Genomic DNA, 16,323 nt, shown 5'->3' on the forward strand with positions numbered 1-16,323 from the left:
TTTTTTTTTTAAATTCCCAGCCCTTTTTGCTTTGAAAATACTTTCAAACCTTTCTCCAAGTCTCAGGCATTCTTCACTCATCTAGTAGTCCCACATGGCCCCAGTTCTGTAACCTCTCACTGAATGGTATGATGGGCCCTTTAACAATTAATGATGGGGAAGTGAAATTGTGTGTTAAGAAACATTTCCTGTCATTACCAGTCTTGATTAGGTAACAGAGGGAAGGAAATCAGAATCATAACTTGGACTCTTGTTTATTAGGACAGATCTCTTGGTCTGTAGGATACCCCTACTCTTTCCTTCTATTTCTCTCCTGCACAGAAACCTGCAGGATTGTAGAAGTGTTTGAAATTGAGTGGTTTAGGAAATTTCAGAAAGAATGATGAGTAAACTGACAGAAATGGCTAAGGATTAGAATATGAGAAGGGAATATTAGAGTGGGAGACTAGAGAGAAGGAACTATGGGGTATGATTTCACTGAAGAAACCCTAAAATTTGGGGCTTGCCTAGTTTTCTTTCTTAATAAGGAGGTCCCTACACTGACCTAGAGCAGAAGATACTGAGTAAAGATTACACAGAAAATCAAGAAGCAATCAAGTAGTGAATAATGATACAGTAAGGTGATGTTGGACTTTTGACCCCAATTTCCTTATAAGATAAGAACTTTTTCTACCTTATGCTATTGAGTCTGGTCCTGGGCAAGTATGAGTGACAGTCTCCGCTGCAGACTGGTGCGATACTTGGAAGAGCTGACCAATGAGGAATTCAAGAAATTCAAGTTGTATCTGGAGGATACTTCTCCTAGAGAGGGAGCTCTCAGGATCCCTAGGGGTCAGGTGAAAAAGGCTGATAGCACTGACATGGCTGAACTCATGGTTCATCATTATGGGGAATGGGAGTCATGGGAAGTAGCCCTTATGATATGGGAGAAGATGGGCCTGAGAGAGCTGTGGGAGCAAGCAAAGAGAGAATCCCCACAAATAGGTAAGTGTGGAGAGATAGTCTCCCTACTGGATGCATTATCTTCCAACCTTGCTTTCCTACTCACCATGCATCCTATTCACCTACATCTCATCATGCTCTCTTATTTTCTCACTTTTTCCATATGTCTTCTATAGCCCAGCTTCTCTCTCATCTCTTCTAATTAGTCGTTGTTGATCTTCACCTCACTGTCTCCTCCCTTTACATTTCCCTTACCTTCCTCCCTTCTTATCCTTCATCCCATCTCCTTGCCTTTCTGATTTCTTTTAATAATTCCCTCCATTTCTCCCTCATTCTCTACCCCACTGCCTTTTCCATTCCTACTTCCATCCCTGGAAGACTCACTGGAATGACTACTAGGCTTTGAGAATGCATTACTGGGCAGAAACATTGGGACTGTTTTTCTTATTAGGGGCATTGGTCTGTCAATGATGTCTTACTCTAGGAAATGATGATACCTTGCTTTGTGTTGTTCCCCCCTCCTATTAGACCATAAGCCTCTTTTTTTTGCCTTTTTGTATCCCCAGTACTTAGCATAGTGCCTGGCACAAGTAGACACTTAATACTTTTTTACTGACTGAGTGATTGATGATCTCCAGAGATAAAGAGAGATCCCCTTCCCCCAGGCTTGGAGTACCAGTAGTGACTAAAGATAGAGAGGAAAGGCTGAGTCATAGAAGAAATAAGTCAGAGTCTTACAGGGACTGGGAGAGGGGAAAGCCATAGGAAAATAGAATGAAAATCAGAGGATAGGATGAGTTGAGCTCCACCTCTAAGCAGTGAAGAGACTTGGTCTTAAGAGAGCAGTCCCAGGAGTAGAATAGGCAGAACAATGAATGGCCTTGGAGTAAACTTTTCAGGTTCTATGTTTGATATCTATCCTACTTGAAGTATCATGTTCCTTTACACCCACTTCAGTAAATATCCTCAAGGTTAATCAAGTGTTGTGGTAAGGACTTCAAATGAATTCAACTTAGTGTTTCTGCCATGTTTCATTGAATTAAGAGATGGAGTCAGTGACAATTGTAAGAGGAATGAGCCTATAATGGAACTAGTGACAGCGGATGAGAAGATATGTCATTTAAATTCTCAGAGCAGAAGTCACAACTTTATACATGTGAATTCATATCCCATCTGACATTTGATCTTCTGGTCTTACTTGGAAATAGCTATGTCCATTCTTGAAAAAAGGGAAAATTCCCTATACCTTTCCAAAGAGAGAAAGTATCCCTGTCAATTACAGTGACTATATTTAGAAGGGATCTTTGTTCATATGAGTTAATAACATGATGCAAGTCTAAGGCTGATGCTAACAAATGGATGGCTTGATACTTCTCTGAAACCAGAGTGGGAGATATTTCTTGGAATCTTACATTGACCATGAATGACCACTGCTTAGGTTACCTTTCTATATTTCACAGAGATACTTCCCTATTGGAATGCATGCTCTTTGAAGGCAGGGACTGTGGATTTTTGTTTGTTTTTGCCCTTCTTTTTATCCTTGGCAATTGGCAAAGCATCAGACAACAACAACAATAATAGCTAACAATTGTTAGCTATCTGATCATTGTCAGTTCCCTAGGCAGAACCCAACTCCTCTCTAATATATATACCATTTCATTATCTTTTGTTCCAGTACATAGGCTTGGAAAATTCAGTTCTTTCTTTTAAGCCAAATCCTTCATCCCTTTGAGGTAGGTGGGGGTTTGACACTAGAATGAGTCTCTCCTCTTATTCCTAGGCCTTTTCCAAGACTCTTTTGAAAATGATTCCCATGCTCCCTTTGGAACAGATTCTTTTTTTCCCATGTTTTTCAGATAAACCCAGCTGGAATAGAAGGATCCTGAAAGGGAAGAACAGGAAGTCAGAGGGAAGAAATTCACTGTTATGGGGACATGTTGGCAGACTAAGGAAAATGTGGTCAGGCCTGGACCACATGGATCAACGGAATGAAGGTATGGGGCAGGAATTAAAGAAATATATATGGGCAGCTTCACCAGCTAGAAGTATGGATCAGTAAGTGACAACATTCATGAAATGAAATATAACCCATGTAGGTCAAGAACGAGAAGCTGAAAATCAGTGACCTGGGAAAATTTTGAAAAGCAGACAAAATTTCCAACAACAAGAACTTGAAATATGCCCTTATAATTAGCTTGAAGACATTAGCCAATGGGTAGAAAGGAGAAGTCAAGTGAATCTTATCAGGGAAATGTTAAATAGATTAATCTGGATAAAGAGCATTCAACTTAAGTTTTTAAATGTTAGGTAGTCCAGTGTTCAGGGTCTAGGAATTGAAAGATTATTATATGATACAATTATATGTTATAATGTCACTTCATAATAATAATTATTAATGAAAATATAGTATATCTGCTTTCAAGGAACCATAAAATGAGTAAATATATTTAAAGTCTTTCATGAACCTTAAAGCATTATATGAATATTAACCATTGTTGCTGCTATAATTGTTATGAGATTATAATACAACGTGAATAGTATGGAACATAGGAGATCTGTGTTCTCTTCATTACTCCCTTACAATCATAAAGAGGCTGTCAAAATTCTGGCAGTCCACATTTACTGAGCCTGTCTCTTATGGCAAGACTTTGCAAATCTAGTACTTTCAGGTTGCTGTCTCTGGCAGACTTGTTCCTGAAAGGTTATAGCCAAGAAGAACAAACTTCTGAAGCCTATAGCCAGGGTGTCCATAGCACTGGAAAGGGGGACAGGGAAACAGAGTGCAAGGGTGGGTTTTGATATGAGGCTCTGTTATATCTTTGGGTTGCTGTGTGATCTCAAGGTCAGTGAATATCAGTTCCTGTTTATTTTTTTTTTGCTTTATTTGGGATTATGGGTATCCTAGACAATGTAAATAATTAAAATGTCTTTATTCTTTGGCATATAATTTCTGTTTTGGAGAAGTCTGGGACAGGGGTAGGGAAGCTATGACCTTGAGGCCACATGTGGCCTTCTAGGTCCTTGGGTACCACCTTTTGACTGAGTCTAAGTTTTACAAAAAAAAATCCTTTTATTAAGGAGATTTGCTCTCTGAAATTTGGATTTAGTCAAGGGCTGCACTTGAGGACCTAGAGGGTCACATGTTGCCTCAAGGTTTCAAGCTTCCCACCCCTAGCCATGGGTATCAGAGAAAATGTCTAGTTTGCCATCTTGTTGAGCACATGAGATGGACATTTATTCCTCCATTTCAATTTTAAGAGGTGCCTTCCTCCTCTTCCTCTTTTATTCTTTCCACTACACATTCCATTTTTTTCCTCCACCTTTGTCTAGGAGGCCAATACTCAAGAGTCATAAAAATTGAGACCCTAGTCAGTGTCAGAATCAAATATCAAAACAAGCACCTTTTCCAATGACTTCCCAGACTTGAGCGTTTCTGAGAAACACAGTTTCTGTTCTGCTCTGTATTACCTTTCCTGGCAGATTACTAAACAGAATATGCTGTGAACATTTTCCTTTCAGATTCATGTATCTCTCTTGCCTGGGTAGAACAACTTAATTTTATCAGCTTAATCCAATGTACGTGTAGTCTATTGGGAATCTGGTTTGTGAATGAGGTTCAGAAATTTATTTACCAGTAACATGATAAAATCATCCTGAATTTTTTTTTTAAAGAAAGGTTTTAGTGGTGATTTAGTTGGATGGAGGAGGGGAGACTCAATGAAGAGAGAAGCAGAAGCCTAGGAGATGGAGTGGATGAATCAGCCCTAGGGGTCGTGATCAGGTTGAGTGCTTCAAATAAGGAAGTGAACAAGAAAAACAAGATTTTTTTTTTTTTTAAAGAAATATGCTTTATGAAAGTAGTGGAAACCAAAGAGGTTAACAGAATGAAAAATCCTCAAAGGGTCAGTTGGGCATGATTTTCATGCTGTAGCTATAGATTAACATTGTAGATGCTATTGTTAATTTTGTCATCTAAATAAGATAATGATTCATAAAAATGGAGGTTCCTATTTTTATAATCCTTCAAGGTTTCCAAAGAGTTATCTTTACTATGCTTTGAGTGGAATGGTATAGTCCAAGAAACACTGAATTGGGGGGAGAGGGGTTAGAGCACATGAATTTGGATCACAGATCTGCTGCTTGTTACTTTAAGCAAATCTTTAATTTCCTTGGCCCTCAGTTTTCCCATTTAAGGATACCTAGATGATATCTCAAGTCCTTTCTAGTCATAAATCCTATGAAGAGGTGGAAGACACAAATATTGTTAGCAGCCTTATTTTTACACATAAGGAAACTGGAATTCTGAGAGTTTGAGTGAATTACTGAAAGTCACATAGCTAACAAGTTTTTCAGATCTAGAATTTCAAAGGAGGTATTATGAACTCAAATCCAAAACATATTCCACTACACCATGCTACCCTTCTTGATTTCTCTGTGTGGTATTACAGCCATTTTTTGTGCCCTGGACTCTTTAGCAATGTGGTCAGCCAGTCAATGATCATTCATTAAATACCAACCATGTGTCAGGTACTATGCTACGTATTGGGGATAAAAAGAAAGGCAACAAAGAGTCTATGGACCCCTTTGTAGAACAGTGGTTATATAGGAATAAAATAAAATACATAGAATTAAAAGGAAACCAATTATCCTGAAATAAGATGATTTTTTTTTTTAATTTCAGAGAACTCACGTTTAGAACTCCTGTTTTGTAAAGCATAGGTCTGACCATGTCACCCCTTGGTCAATAAACTCTAGTGTCTTTCTATTACCTCTAGGATCAAATATATAATCCTCAGATTGACTTTCAAAATATTTTATGCCTTTAATCTTTCCAGTCATCTTATACTTTACTACCATCCTGACCCCCATGTACTCTTCAATTCAGTGCCAGTGGCCTCCTTGCTATTTCTCAAACAAGATACACTATCTCCAGAATTTGACCACTTTCACTAGCTGTCGCTTGTACCTGAAATGTTCTTCCTCCTCATGTCTGATTCTGGGATTCCCAGACTTTTTTCAAGTTCAAACAAAAATCTCACCTTCTCCAAGAAGGCTTTCCTCATTCGCCTTAATGCTAGTTAATTATCTTAATTATCTTTATTAACTATCTCCAATTTATCCTGGTATACATCTTGCTTGTATGTTTGTACGTTTGCATGTTGTCTCCCTTGTTAGACTGTGAACTTCTTGAAGTCAAGAATTGTCTTTTGCCTTTGTATTTCTAGTGCTTAGCACCATGCCTACCACACAATACGTGTTTAATTAATGTTTGTTGACTAGATTTTTAGTTGAAATGTATATTATACTTAGCACTTGCTATTGTGGGGATTAAATTGGGGCAGTATTAAAATTATAGTATCATGGCAATCCTAAACTTGTAAAGGACCTCAGAGTTAATTTAGTCTAGCTCCATCATAATCAGGTGGGTAATGTAGCAAATCTTGCAGCAGGGAGGAATAACCCCTAAGCTGTAACTATTCACTCAGAGCTAGTCAGGACATAAATTGGAGTTGATTGTGTAACCACTATAAGTGAGATGTATTGGGGATATTCTGGGTGAGTTAACATGTAGCACTAGGGCCATAACTTTAAGAGAGGAGCATTTCCCCTCAAGTGAACCATATGCCTATTAGCAGGACAGAACATCTTGAAACTTTTATCTAAAGAATACAAAAAGCAACTGTTAGCATTTAGTCTGGGAATTGTTCTGGGCCTTTGCTTGGAGGGCATACATCCAGCAATGGTACCAATGCTATGTGTATTCCCTAGGAACAGAAAAGGTTGTGGTGAATTTGAACCATAGTCAGTTTCTCTGTCTTCAAAGGATCATCATTACAAAGTTGGAAGAAAAGTCCACATTTTGGTACAACCAATGGAGGGCTGATTGAGAACAGGCTTAATATTTTTTTAAAAGAAGGTGTGTGTGTGTGGGGAGAGATCTTTGTAACAATTAGAGTTGTCTAAAATGGAATAGACTTCCTCATTTGATAGTAATATTCCCATCAGTGGAGGTCTCACATAGATACTAGATGAGAATTTGTCAGGAATGTTATACACATGAAAAATGTGACTTTAGGCAGATATTGGAAAATATGATTCCTAAGATTTATTAAAGCTCAATAATCTTGAATTCTGATTCTGTTCTCCAATTATCTCTCTGAGAAATGCACCACAGAAAAGTTGATCTGAGAACTTCCTGAAGAACTCACCATGATATCATTACCTGATTGTAGAGAATTCACTGATCTCTAGAGTTTCTTCTCAACATCTGTCTTAATTTTTTTTTATTTTTCGTCTCACTGACATAGGTAACAAAAGAACATACAGAAACCAAATTAGAGAGAAATTCCAAGTCATGAGGGACAGGAACTCCTGTCCTGGGGAATATGAAAACTTACATCACCGATTCACACAGCTATTACTTTTACAAGACTATCGTTATAAAGAGCAAAAAGAACATGAACTCCTGGCCAGTGGAAGGGAACATGCTGAGATCATGGAAAATCAAGGACAGCTTATAGAGGTTGCAGCTTTATTTGATCCTGATGAGAAGAGAGGAGCCCACCCACAGATTGTTGTTCTTCAGGGGGCTGCTGGCATTGGGAAAACAACACTAGCCAGAAAGGTGATGCTGGACTGGGCAGAGGGAAATCTCTACCAGGACAAGTTCCACTATGTTTTCTATGTCAATTGCAGAGAAATGAACAATCTGAGAGAGAAAAAAACAAGGTTTGCTGATTTGATTAGTAATACTTGGCCTTCTCTGGAGGATTCCATGACAAAAATCCTGTCCCAGCCAGAAAAACTCCTATTTGTCATTGATGGCTTGGATGAACTGAAATTCCCATGTGACGAGCACAGCTTTGATCTATGTAAAGATTGGAATCAACAGCAGCCAGTGGCCATCCTCCTGAGCAGTTTATTGAGGAAAACCATGCTGCCTGAGTCTTCTCTCTTGATCACTACAAGACTCACTGCTCTGGGGAAATGTGATTTTTTATTTGAAAACCCACGTCATGTAGAGATCCTAGGCTTCTCTGAAGAGGACAGATGGAAATATTTCTGCAACTTTTTTGGAGATGAAGATCAAGCCCAGCAAGCCTTTAGCTTCATAGTTACAAATGAAACTTTGTTCACCATGTGCTTCGTCCCGCTGATGTGTTGGATAATCTGCACTTGTCTGAAACAGCAAATGAGGAGAAAAAAAGATCTTAAACAGGCCTCCAAAACCACTACAACCTTATACATGTGTTATCTTTCTAGTTTAGTCATCCCTGGTGTCAGGAGCTGTTCAGTTCAGCACCACAGGGCTCTCTGTCGCATGGCGGCTGAGGGAATTTGGGAGGGGAAACTCCTATTTGATGGAGATGACCTGAGGAGGCATGGTTTAGAGGCTTCTGATGTCTCCGCTTTCCTGGATATGCATATTTTTCAGAGAGATAGTGACTCTGAAAATTGCTACAGCTTCATTCACTTGAGTTTCCAAGAATTTTTTGCTGCCATGTTCTATGCCCTTGGGGAAGAGAAGATTAGTGACAGCTCAACTCCTCCCATCCCAGGAGTCAAAGACCTTCTGGCAAAGTGTAGAGACTCTGCAACCAGCTTTGTGGCTTTAACAGTGCATTTTTTGTTTGGTTTCCTGCATGCAGACAACAGAAAGAGATTAGAGGAGATATTCAGCTGTAAAATATCACAAGAAATAAAGTTGGACTTATTGCAATGGATACAAGCAGGGATAGAGCAGCAACATAAAGATTCCTCTTTGAAGAATGATCTACTTGAAATGTTTTCTCATTTATATGAAACTCAAAATGAGGAGTTTGTGACATCTGCAGTAGCTCACTTACAAGAAATCAGTTTGAACATTTGTTCCAAATTACATTTCTTGGTGTCTGTTTTCTGCATCAAATTCTGTCATAATTTGGAAAGAATTCACCTCAACATAGTGTAAGTACTCCTATGTTGTTTCTATGCCTTATCCAGTCCCTTGGGCTTCTGTTTTTCATTTGCCCCCAAGAAGAATGGAATGTCAGTACCTTGTTGTGGAGATGGTGCTAATATTCAACCTGAAATCTTAGAAAAATGTGCATCCTTGGTATATTCAATCCTGCCCTTTCTTTGACTGAGGACAGAAGATCCAGTGAACTAGAGACTTCTGACTATATTACATTATTCAGCTATAATTTGGTGCTGCCATCTGGTCTTCTTCTAGTATTTTTCAGGAAAGAGACAAGTCCTTAAGACTAAGCTCCCATATCCATAGAAGCTCACAAGTACCTTTGGTATAATTGTCTTCTGGGGACTTGCTAATAACAATTGAAATGATTGCTCCTCTGGTTTCCTTCTTCTACTTTATTATTATAAACTCTTTGTTCTTAGAATCCTATTTCACCCCAGGATCTATATGGTCTAAGAAGAAAGGAGAGAAATATGTTTTCATTAAGTGACTTCTATGTGTCAGGAATTGTGCTACCCATTTTATAAATATCATCTCATTTGATCCTTACAACAACCTTGGGAGGCAGGCATTTGTCCAGGGTCATGCAACTAATAAATATATATGAGCCTGGAATCAAACTCAGATATTCCTCATTCCAGGTTGAGAACTCTATCCATTGTGCCACCTAGCCAGCTGTCACCAACTATTTGACTGGGCAATTCACTTGACCATTCTAGGGCTTGGTTTCCTCATCTCTAAAATAAAGATATTGAACTAGATGGCCTCTGAGGTTCCTTCCAGCTGTAATAGTTGAAAACTCTATGACCATTGTCTGGTGAGGGATATGATGTAAGCCATTACCCTAAGCATCTTCCTTCACAAGATGGGGAAGTTACAAGTTCTTGGCAAAATTAAAAATGTCATGACAATGACAATATTTGTAAACTCAATTCTATGCCATTTAAATTTCTAGTTTCCAAAGGGCTTTAATGCCTGCATTCTTGAAGTTATCATGCAGGAGCAAATGAGGTATTATACATAAAGAGATTTATAAAACTTAAAGTGGTATATAAATTTTGACTGGTATTATTGTTGGAGTATCAGAGGGTTTGGTGTCATATGCTAACACTAAGACTATATGCAAAGTACCTTTGTATTAACATCAGTTTCCTGATCTGCAGTAGAGTACTACTATTTTTATTTATTACTGCTATGACTATTATCATCATGCCTTACATTAGCATTTAGCTTCAAAGTTTTTGGAATACTTTATATTTGATCTCTAATACAATTATTTAAGGCAGAGGTGAAAGATAATATAGTTTCACTGAAAAATGAGAGTTGGAAAGCTCTTCAGTAGTCTTCTACTCCAAACCATATCCTAAAGGAACCGTCCTATAATACATTAAGCAAGTGGTCATACTATCTCTGCTGGAAGACTTCTAAAGAGGGGAAACACACAACTGTTCAAAGTAGTACATTCTGATTCAGAAGAGATTGAATTGTTGGAGATGTCCTAATATTTAGTCTAAATTTGCCTCTTCACATTTTCTTCCTGTTGTTCCAGTTTCTGCCCTCAGAAACCACTCTTCACTCTTTGTGATACCATTCCTTGAAATACTTGAAGATAGTTATCATGTCCCCTAAATCTTCTCTTATACTAGTTAAACAATCCAATTTTCTTTAACCCATCTTCATATGAAATATATTCATGATCTTCCATGATAATGGTTTTTCTCCTTTTGGTGTCTTCATCATTTTCCTTTTTAAGCCACTGTGCCCAGAGTGGAACGCAGTATTCTAGAATACCAATTAGGAATTATTACCCGTAACTTTATGGGCAAAAATGGTGAATGAAGGATGATGGAGAAAATAAATACTCAGGAAAGAAAGTGTGACAATTATGTAATGAATGTGAAGTGAAGTGGTGGGAGGGTGAGAGTCTTCTTAAGTAATGCATGAAATGTGACAAGATCAAGAGGAAAGGTCTACAAGAAGTTGGGAAGCTCTTCTATGAAGGATATATGGAGAAAACATACAAGAATAACATACAATAAGAATGCATGAATGAATTAAAATCTCCTTTTTCAAAGAAACTTACCACTATGGATTTGTTTCCTATTCTACTAAATATTTCTATTTGGTTGAAATTTTGGTAGAAATATTTCTCTTTCTAGTTGGTCAAAAGTTATGATACTTATTCCTTTCCAACTTTTTCCCTTAAGTTTTCACTTCTCTGTTGAACAATTCCGGATCATTCTGATGTGGTAGTGCAATCTCTTTGGAATCCATATGGTTCTGCATTTCATTGGACGTCAGTTAAATTTCCTCTGTCTTAAAATATTTAATCTAGGAGAAATCCTAGTATTCATCCTCCCTTCTAATTTTAGTGTACTCTTGGTTGATTTATCTTCATGGACCCTTTGTTGTTGTTCAGTTGTTTCAGTCTTGTATGACTTTTTGTCATCCATTTTGGAGTTTTCTTGGCAAAGAGAGTAGAACGGTTTGACATTTCTTTCTTCAGATCATCTTACAGAAGAGAAAAACAGGGTTAAATGACTTGCCCAGAGTAACATGCAGATAGTAAATTTCTGAGGTCATATTTGAACTCAGGAAGATGAGACTTCCTGTTTTCATGCCCCTACTGTATCTACTGCACCATCTAGCTGTCCATCACTTGCCCATGATTTCTTATGTTACAATCATCTATTTCATTCATATATCATGATGTATTTATTCATTCTCCAATAAAAGAACAGTCCCTTAATTTCCAGTTTGGGGCTACCACAAAGAGTCCTTGTAAAGGAATTATTAATAGTCATGTCATTAATAACATTATAGTTTGAGATACCTTGAATTTAAAAAAAGCCACTCTCTCTATGAAGATCATTATAGTAGTAATTTTACATGGTATATTATATAATATACTATTTTATTGTTACAATCAATGTTATGTTTTTCATTTTTATATTAAAATATGAAAAATATTGAAAGAATTTCCTCACTAAATATTATTCTTTTTATTGTTATATTCTATTTATTGCATTTTGTATTCTTTTTATTGCATTTTTAGATCTCTGCATTAGAAAATCCTAATGAATTCTTCCTTTTATTTGAACAGATTATAACATAAGAGCATAACATGTATAATATTTTATAAAAACAATGTGTGAAAAGCCTAAGACTATTTTGTAAAAAAAAAAAAAAAGTGACATTATTACTAGAGAAAAGTTTGAAAAACAGCAAGCCGTCAGAAAGTCATCACTGTCCCCTGAATCCTTTAGTGATTTGATTCCATGGAGCTCTGATTGCCCCTGGAATAAGGATTGCCACAGAGAAGGAACATTTGGCAAGCAGGGGGTAGACTTCAGGACCTAGCAGGTGGCTGAAGGGACTAAAGAGATCAAAAGTGTGGCAGTAGAGTAGAACCTCACATGGGCAGCTGGATGGCACAGTGAGTAAAGTGCTGGACCTGAAATCAGGAAGCTTCATCTTCCTGTATTCAAATTTGGTCTAAGATATTTACCAGCAGTGTGACCCTGGGCAAGTCATTTAACCCTGTTTGCCTTAGTTTCCTTATTTGTAGAAATGAATGTGAGAAAGAAATAGCAAATCACTCCAGTATCTTTGCCAAGAAAACTCTTAATAGATGCTTTTGAAAGAATTGGATAAATAATATTTGGTCTTTCTGTCTCTCCAGTAGGTTCCAACCGAAATCACTTCAATTCACAGTTTCCCAACTTGCTGTAGTTGACTGGCAGCATCTATTTTCAGTGCTTGTCAAGAAACAAAACTTAAGGGACCTGGACCTGAGTGGCACTGAACTTTCCAATTCAGCTATGAATGTACTTTGTTCCAAATTAATTCAATCTAGCTTCAAACTACAGAAATTGAGGTGAGTTTGAGGTAATTCCCTGAAGAGAATACCATAAATGTGGGGGTACGGAAGGTATTTGTATTCAAAGGGCAGAGATGGGGTAGGAGAAGAGAGAGAAAAGGAGTAGAGGAGGTACAGAATATAAGTGGGAGGCAAAAATGGAACATTTTAAAGGGAAAGATGTAGAAAATAAGTGGCAAGGAAAAGAAATCATTTGATTTAGAACTGGAAGGAACTTTAAGGTTTAATCTGGTCTAACTTCCTCATTTTACAGATAAAAAAGCTGAGACCTTGAGAATATGTGATTACCCAACGTTACACAGGTAGCACGTGACACATGTGCTATTTGATGCAAGGCTCTGTGAGAAGACAGAGAGGAAGAGAACCGTTAGAACAGTGGTTCTTAAGAAAAAGAACTAGCATGTTCCAAAATGAGTTCCCTGTTATTGCATATCATAGTGTAGATACCTGATGGTTGCTTATCAGGGATATTGTTAGGGAGACTTCTGTGCCTTTTAGGAGTAGGTGACCTCTGAGGCAGATGCTTACAACACAAAGATTCTGTGATATCTAGTTATAAAGCACTTCACAAGTTAACCATTTTCCATCTTTCTAGTCTTCCTATACTTTATTTTCCTCTGTACACTCTATAATTCAGCTAAATTGGCCTTCTTGTTATTTTCCTTTCACAAAGCTCTATTTCCCAACTTCAATCTTTTATTGGCTGTCTTACAAGACTGGAATGTTCTTTCTCTTCATCTCTTCCTTCAGGTTCCTTAGTTATCCTTCAAGGCTCAGATTAAATTAGAATTTGAATTTTTTAGAATTTGACCTTTTTTAGGAGATCCTTCCCAGTCCCCCAAGATATTAGTGTGTGTATTGTATATGAACATAATTATTTACATGTTGTCTCTCCTATTAGTATATGATCTCCCTGAGGACAGAGATTTTTTTTTTTTTGCCTTTGTATCTCTGGTCTTTAGCACAAAGCCTCATACATAGGAAGCATTAATAAGTACTTGTTGACTGACTGACTATGCTATGTTTAAGGCCCATGAATTATGATGCTAGATCTTTTCCTTGAAATAACTGGTGGTGAGGATGGGGAGGTGGTGGTGGTGGGGTGTTGAACTCTAGGGAAAGAAACTTATTTCCACTCTGATCTTGGTCTTTCTTGTAGTTTGTCCAAATGCCACCTCACTGCCTCTTCTTGTCAGCTCCTCTCATCACTCCTTAAGAATAATGGAAGTCTGATGTATCTGGATCTGAGCATGAATTTCCTTGGGGATGAAGGAATGAAAGTACTATGTGAAGTCTTAAGAAGTAAGAACTGTAATATTCAGGATCTGAGGTATGTCTACACACAGATTTTCTTTGGGGAGAGTCTTTTGTGCATTTGAGAGCAGGCTGAGAGAGTAGAATGAGGGATGGTAGAAGATGAGTCTCCACAATCATCTGAGAATTAGAAGGGTCCTCAGAGATTTCCCTCAGGAAGGACTGAATCCCTCCACAACCAAGAATCTGCATCATCCCTACCAAGGGATCAATCATAAGGCTTTTGCCTGAATACCTCAAGTAAGGAAAAATCCAGCAACTGCCAAGGCAATGTTGAATTCTTTTAATTTTTAAGCTCCTGTTGCCATTGAGTTCTATGGATAGGACTGTTTCATATATAGACCCTCTTAGGATTATCCTCATTGATTCAAATATTTCTCCTTCTTCCAGCCTCCCCAGTATATGAAGTGATTGTTATGAGAGAGAAGATGGACATTTCTGTGATTGAGATCAATAAGCTTCCATAAACAATGATTCTAATCAGCTCTGGTTCTTAGTCCTCATTGACCAACATTTGCTGTCCTGAAAAAATAGCATCATTCTAGGAATTTATCCAAGGGACTCCTTTATATTTCATATTTTGTTTTTTACTAAAATGTCAAGCTCAGACAGTAACTAGAAGCATAAAATTTTCTGACTTTGTTGGACTCCTAAATTATCTTGGATTCTTAGGTTTAGTGATAGTCCATACTTTCTCCAAATAAGTACTCTCCCCATTTTGTTGGTCATGGCCAGCCTTTGGGTATCCATTCCTCACACTTACTTTCCTCTTTCCATATTCTTTTCCTTTTCCACACACTTCAGATTGCAACAGGATATTTTCTATTATGTAACATTTTTTTGTTTTATTTAAACAAACAAAAAGAAAATATGGATTCCGAATAAATAAACAACAATGGATGTTATGGGGCTTCAAAGTGAGGAAAGGGATGATAGGATTTTGGAGAGCATACCCTTGCATTGATAATGTCCTCAATTCCTCACTCAGACTCCCCAACCTTATTAATCTAATCTCTGATCAAATCTTGCTGTTTTTACTGTCACACTACCTCTTGAAAGGATCCTGTTCTCTCCCTTCTCTCCAATAATTCCATCAGTCTATTACAGGCTTTCATCTTTTCTTACCTTCACTATATTGCAATAGTCTCCTAACTGGTGCTCCTGCCTCAAGTTTTTCCCCACTCCAGCCCATTCTGCACTTATCTACCAAAGCTATTTTCCCAAAGTAAATGTTTGACTATGTTATCCCACTACACAATAAATTCCAGTGACTCCTTGTTACCACCAAAAATTAAATATAGTCTTTAGTTTTGCAATTAAAATCCTTTGCAATCTGCTCTCTTCCCACATTTTCAGTTTTATGATATTACATTCTCCTCCATGCATCCTACAAGACAGAGACACTGGTCTGCTTGGCATTTTTGGTACCTGACACTCTATATCCCTAACATGTGTCTTTCCACTGTTTTTCCCTCATGTCAAGAATGTTCTCCTTCATTTATTCCCTCTTAACTTTATTGCCTTAGGTGCTCTGCTAAGACTCAGCCTAAATGCCACCTTCTAAAGGACGCCTTTACTGATCTCTCTAAAAATCTCCTTCCTTCCTCTCATCCCTTCAGTTCCTTCTCTCTAAGGCTACCTTCCATCTACTCTGTATATGTCTTGTCTGTAATTTTTTGATTACTGGTTATCTTTCCCATTAGTCTGTAAGCTCCTTGAGAGCAGGAAATAGTAGTTTAGTTCATTTTTTTTTTCCATTCTTTGTATCTCCAGCACTTATCATAGAGCTCAGAATACAGTAAATGCTTCATAAATGCTTATAAAGCATTTGACTGCTTGACTAACTGATGGCCAGGGCAAGAGATCAGTGAAACTAATGCTCTGCATGTTTCTAAAGGGGCACAATCCCCTTTTAGAATGGAATAGACCGGTGGGCTTATCATTTCTCACAGGAGATATCTTTCCTGCAGGTTGTCCAGGTGCCACTTTTCTAATACCTGCTGTGAGAATCTTTCCTCTGCTCTCAAGGCCCATGAAAGAATGAAATATTTAGATTTGAGTGAAAATAACCTTCAGGATATTGGAATGAACCTGCTTTGTGAAGCCTTGGGAAATCCAGACAGTAGCCTCCAGGAACTGAAGTAAGTCTTTCAGTAAAGAAGACTACTTTAGACTTGCCAGTGAGCAGCAGCAGAAGAAGGAGAATGACGTCAATTGACAAGGAACTTAT

The 16,323-nt window shown here is 37.7% G+C and overlaps 1 protein-coding gene across 1 annotated transcript in view; it reads left to right on the top strand.

Moving 5' to 3' along the window:
* The first annotated feature begins 272 nt into the window (after positions 1–272).
* Positions 273–16,323, top strand: part of LOC140504856 (NACHT, LRR and PYD domains-containing protein 12-like) — a 32,047-nt gene continuing 15,996 nt past the window's right edge. The window contains exons 1-6 of the mRNA XM_072610224.1: positions 273–984; positions 2,799–2,936; positions 7,251–8,889; positions 12,582–12,776; positions 13,939–14,109; positions 16,064–16,234. Of these exons, the coding sequence (XP_072466325.1) occupies positions 705–984; positions 2,799–2,936; positions 7,251–8,889; positions 12,582–12,776; positions 13,939–14,109; positions 16,064–16,234 (2,594 nt within the window). The 5' untranslated portion in view covers positions 273–704. The remainder of the gene's footprint in view (positions 985–2,798; positions 2,937–7,250; positions 8,890–12,581; positions 12,777–13,938; positions 14,110–16,063; positions 16,235–16,323) is intronic.

Source organism: Notamacropus eugenii, chromosome 5 (assembly GCF_028372415.1).
Source record: "Notamacropus eugenii isolate mMacEug1 chromosome 5, mMacEug1.pri_v2, whole genome shotgun sequence".
NCBI lineage: Eukaryota > Metazoa > Chordata > Mammalia > Diprotodontia > Macropodidae > Notamacropus > Notamacropus eugenii.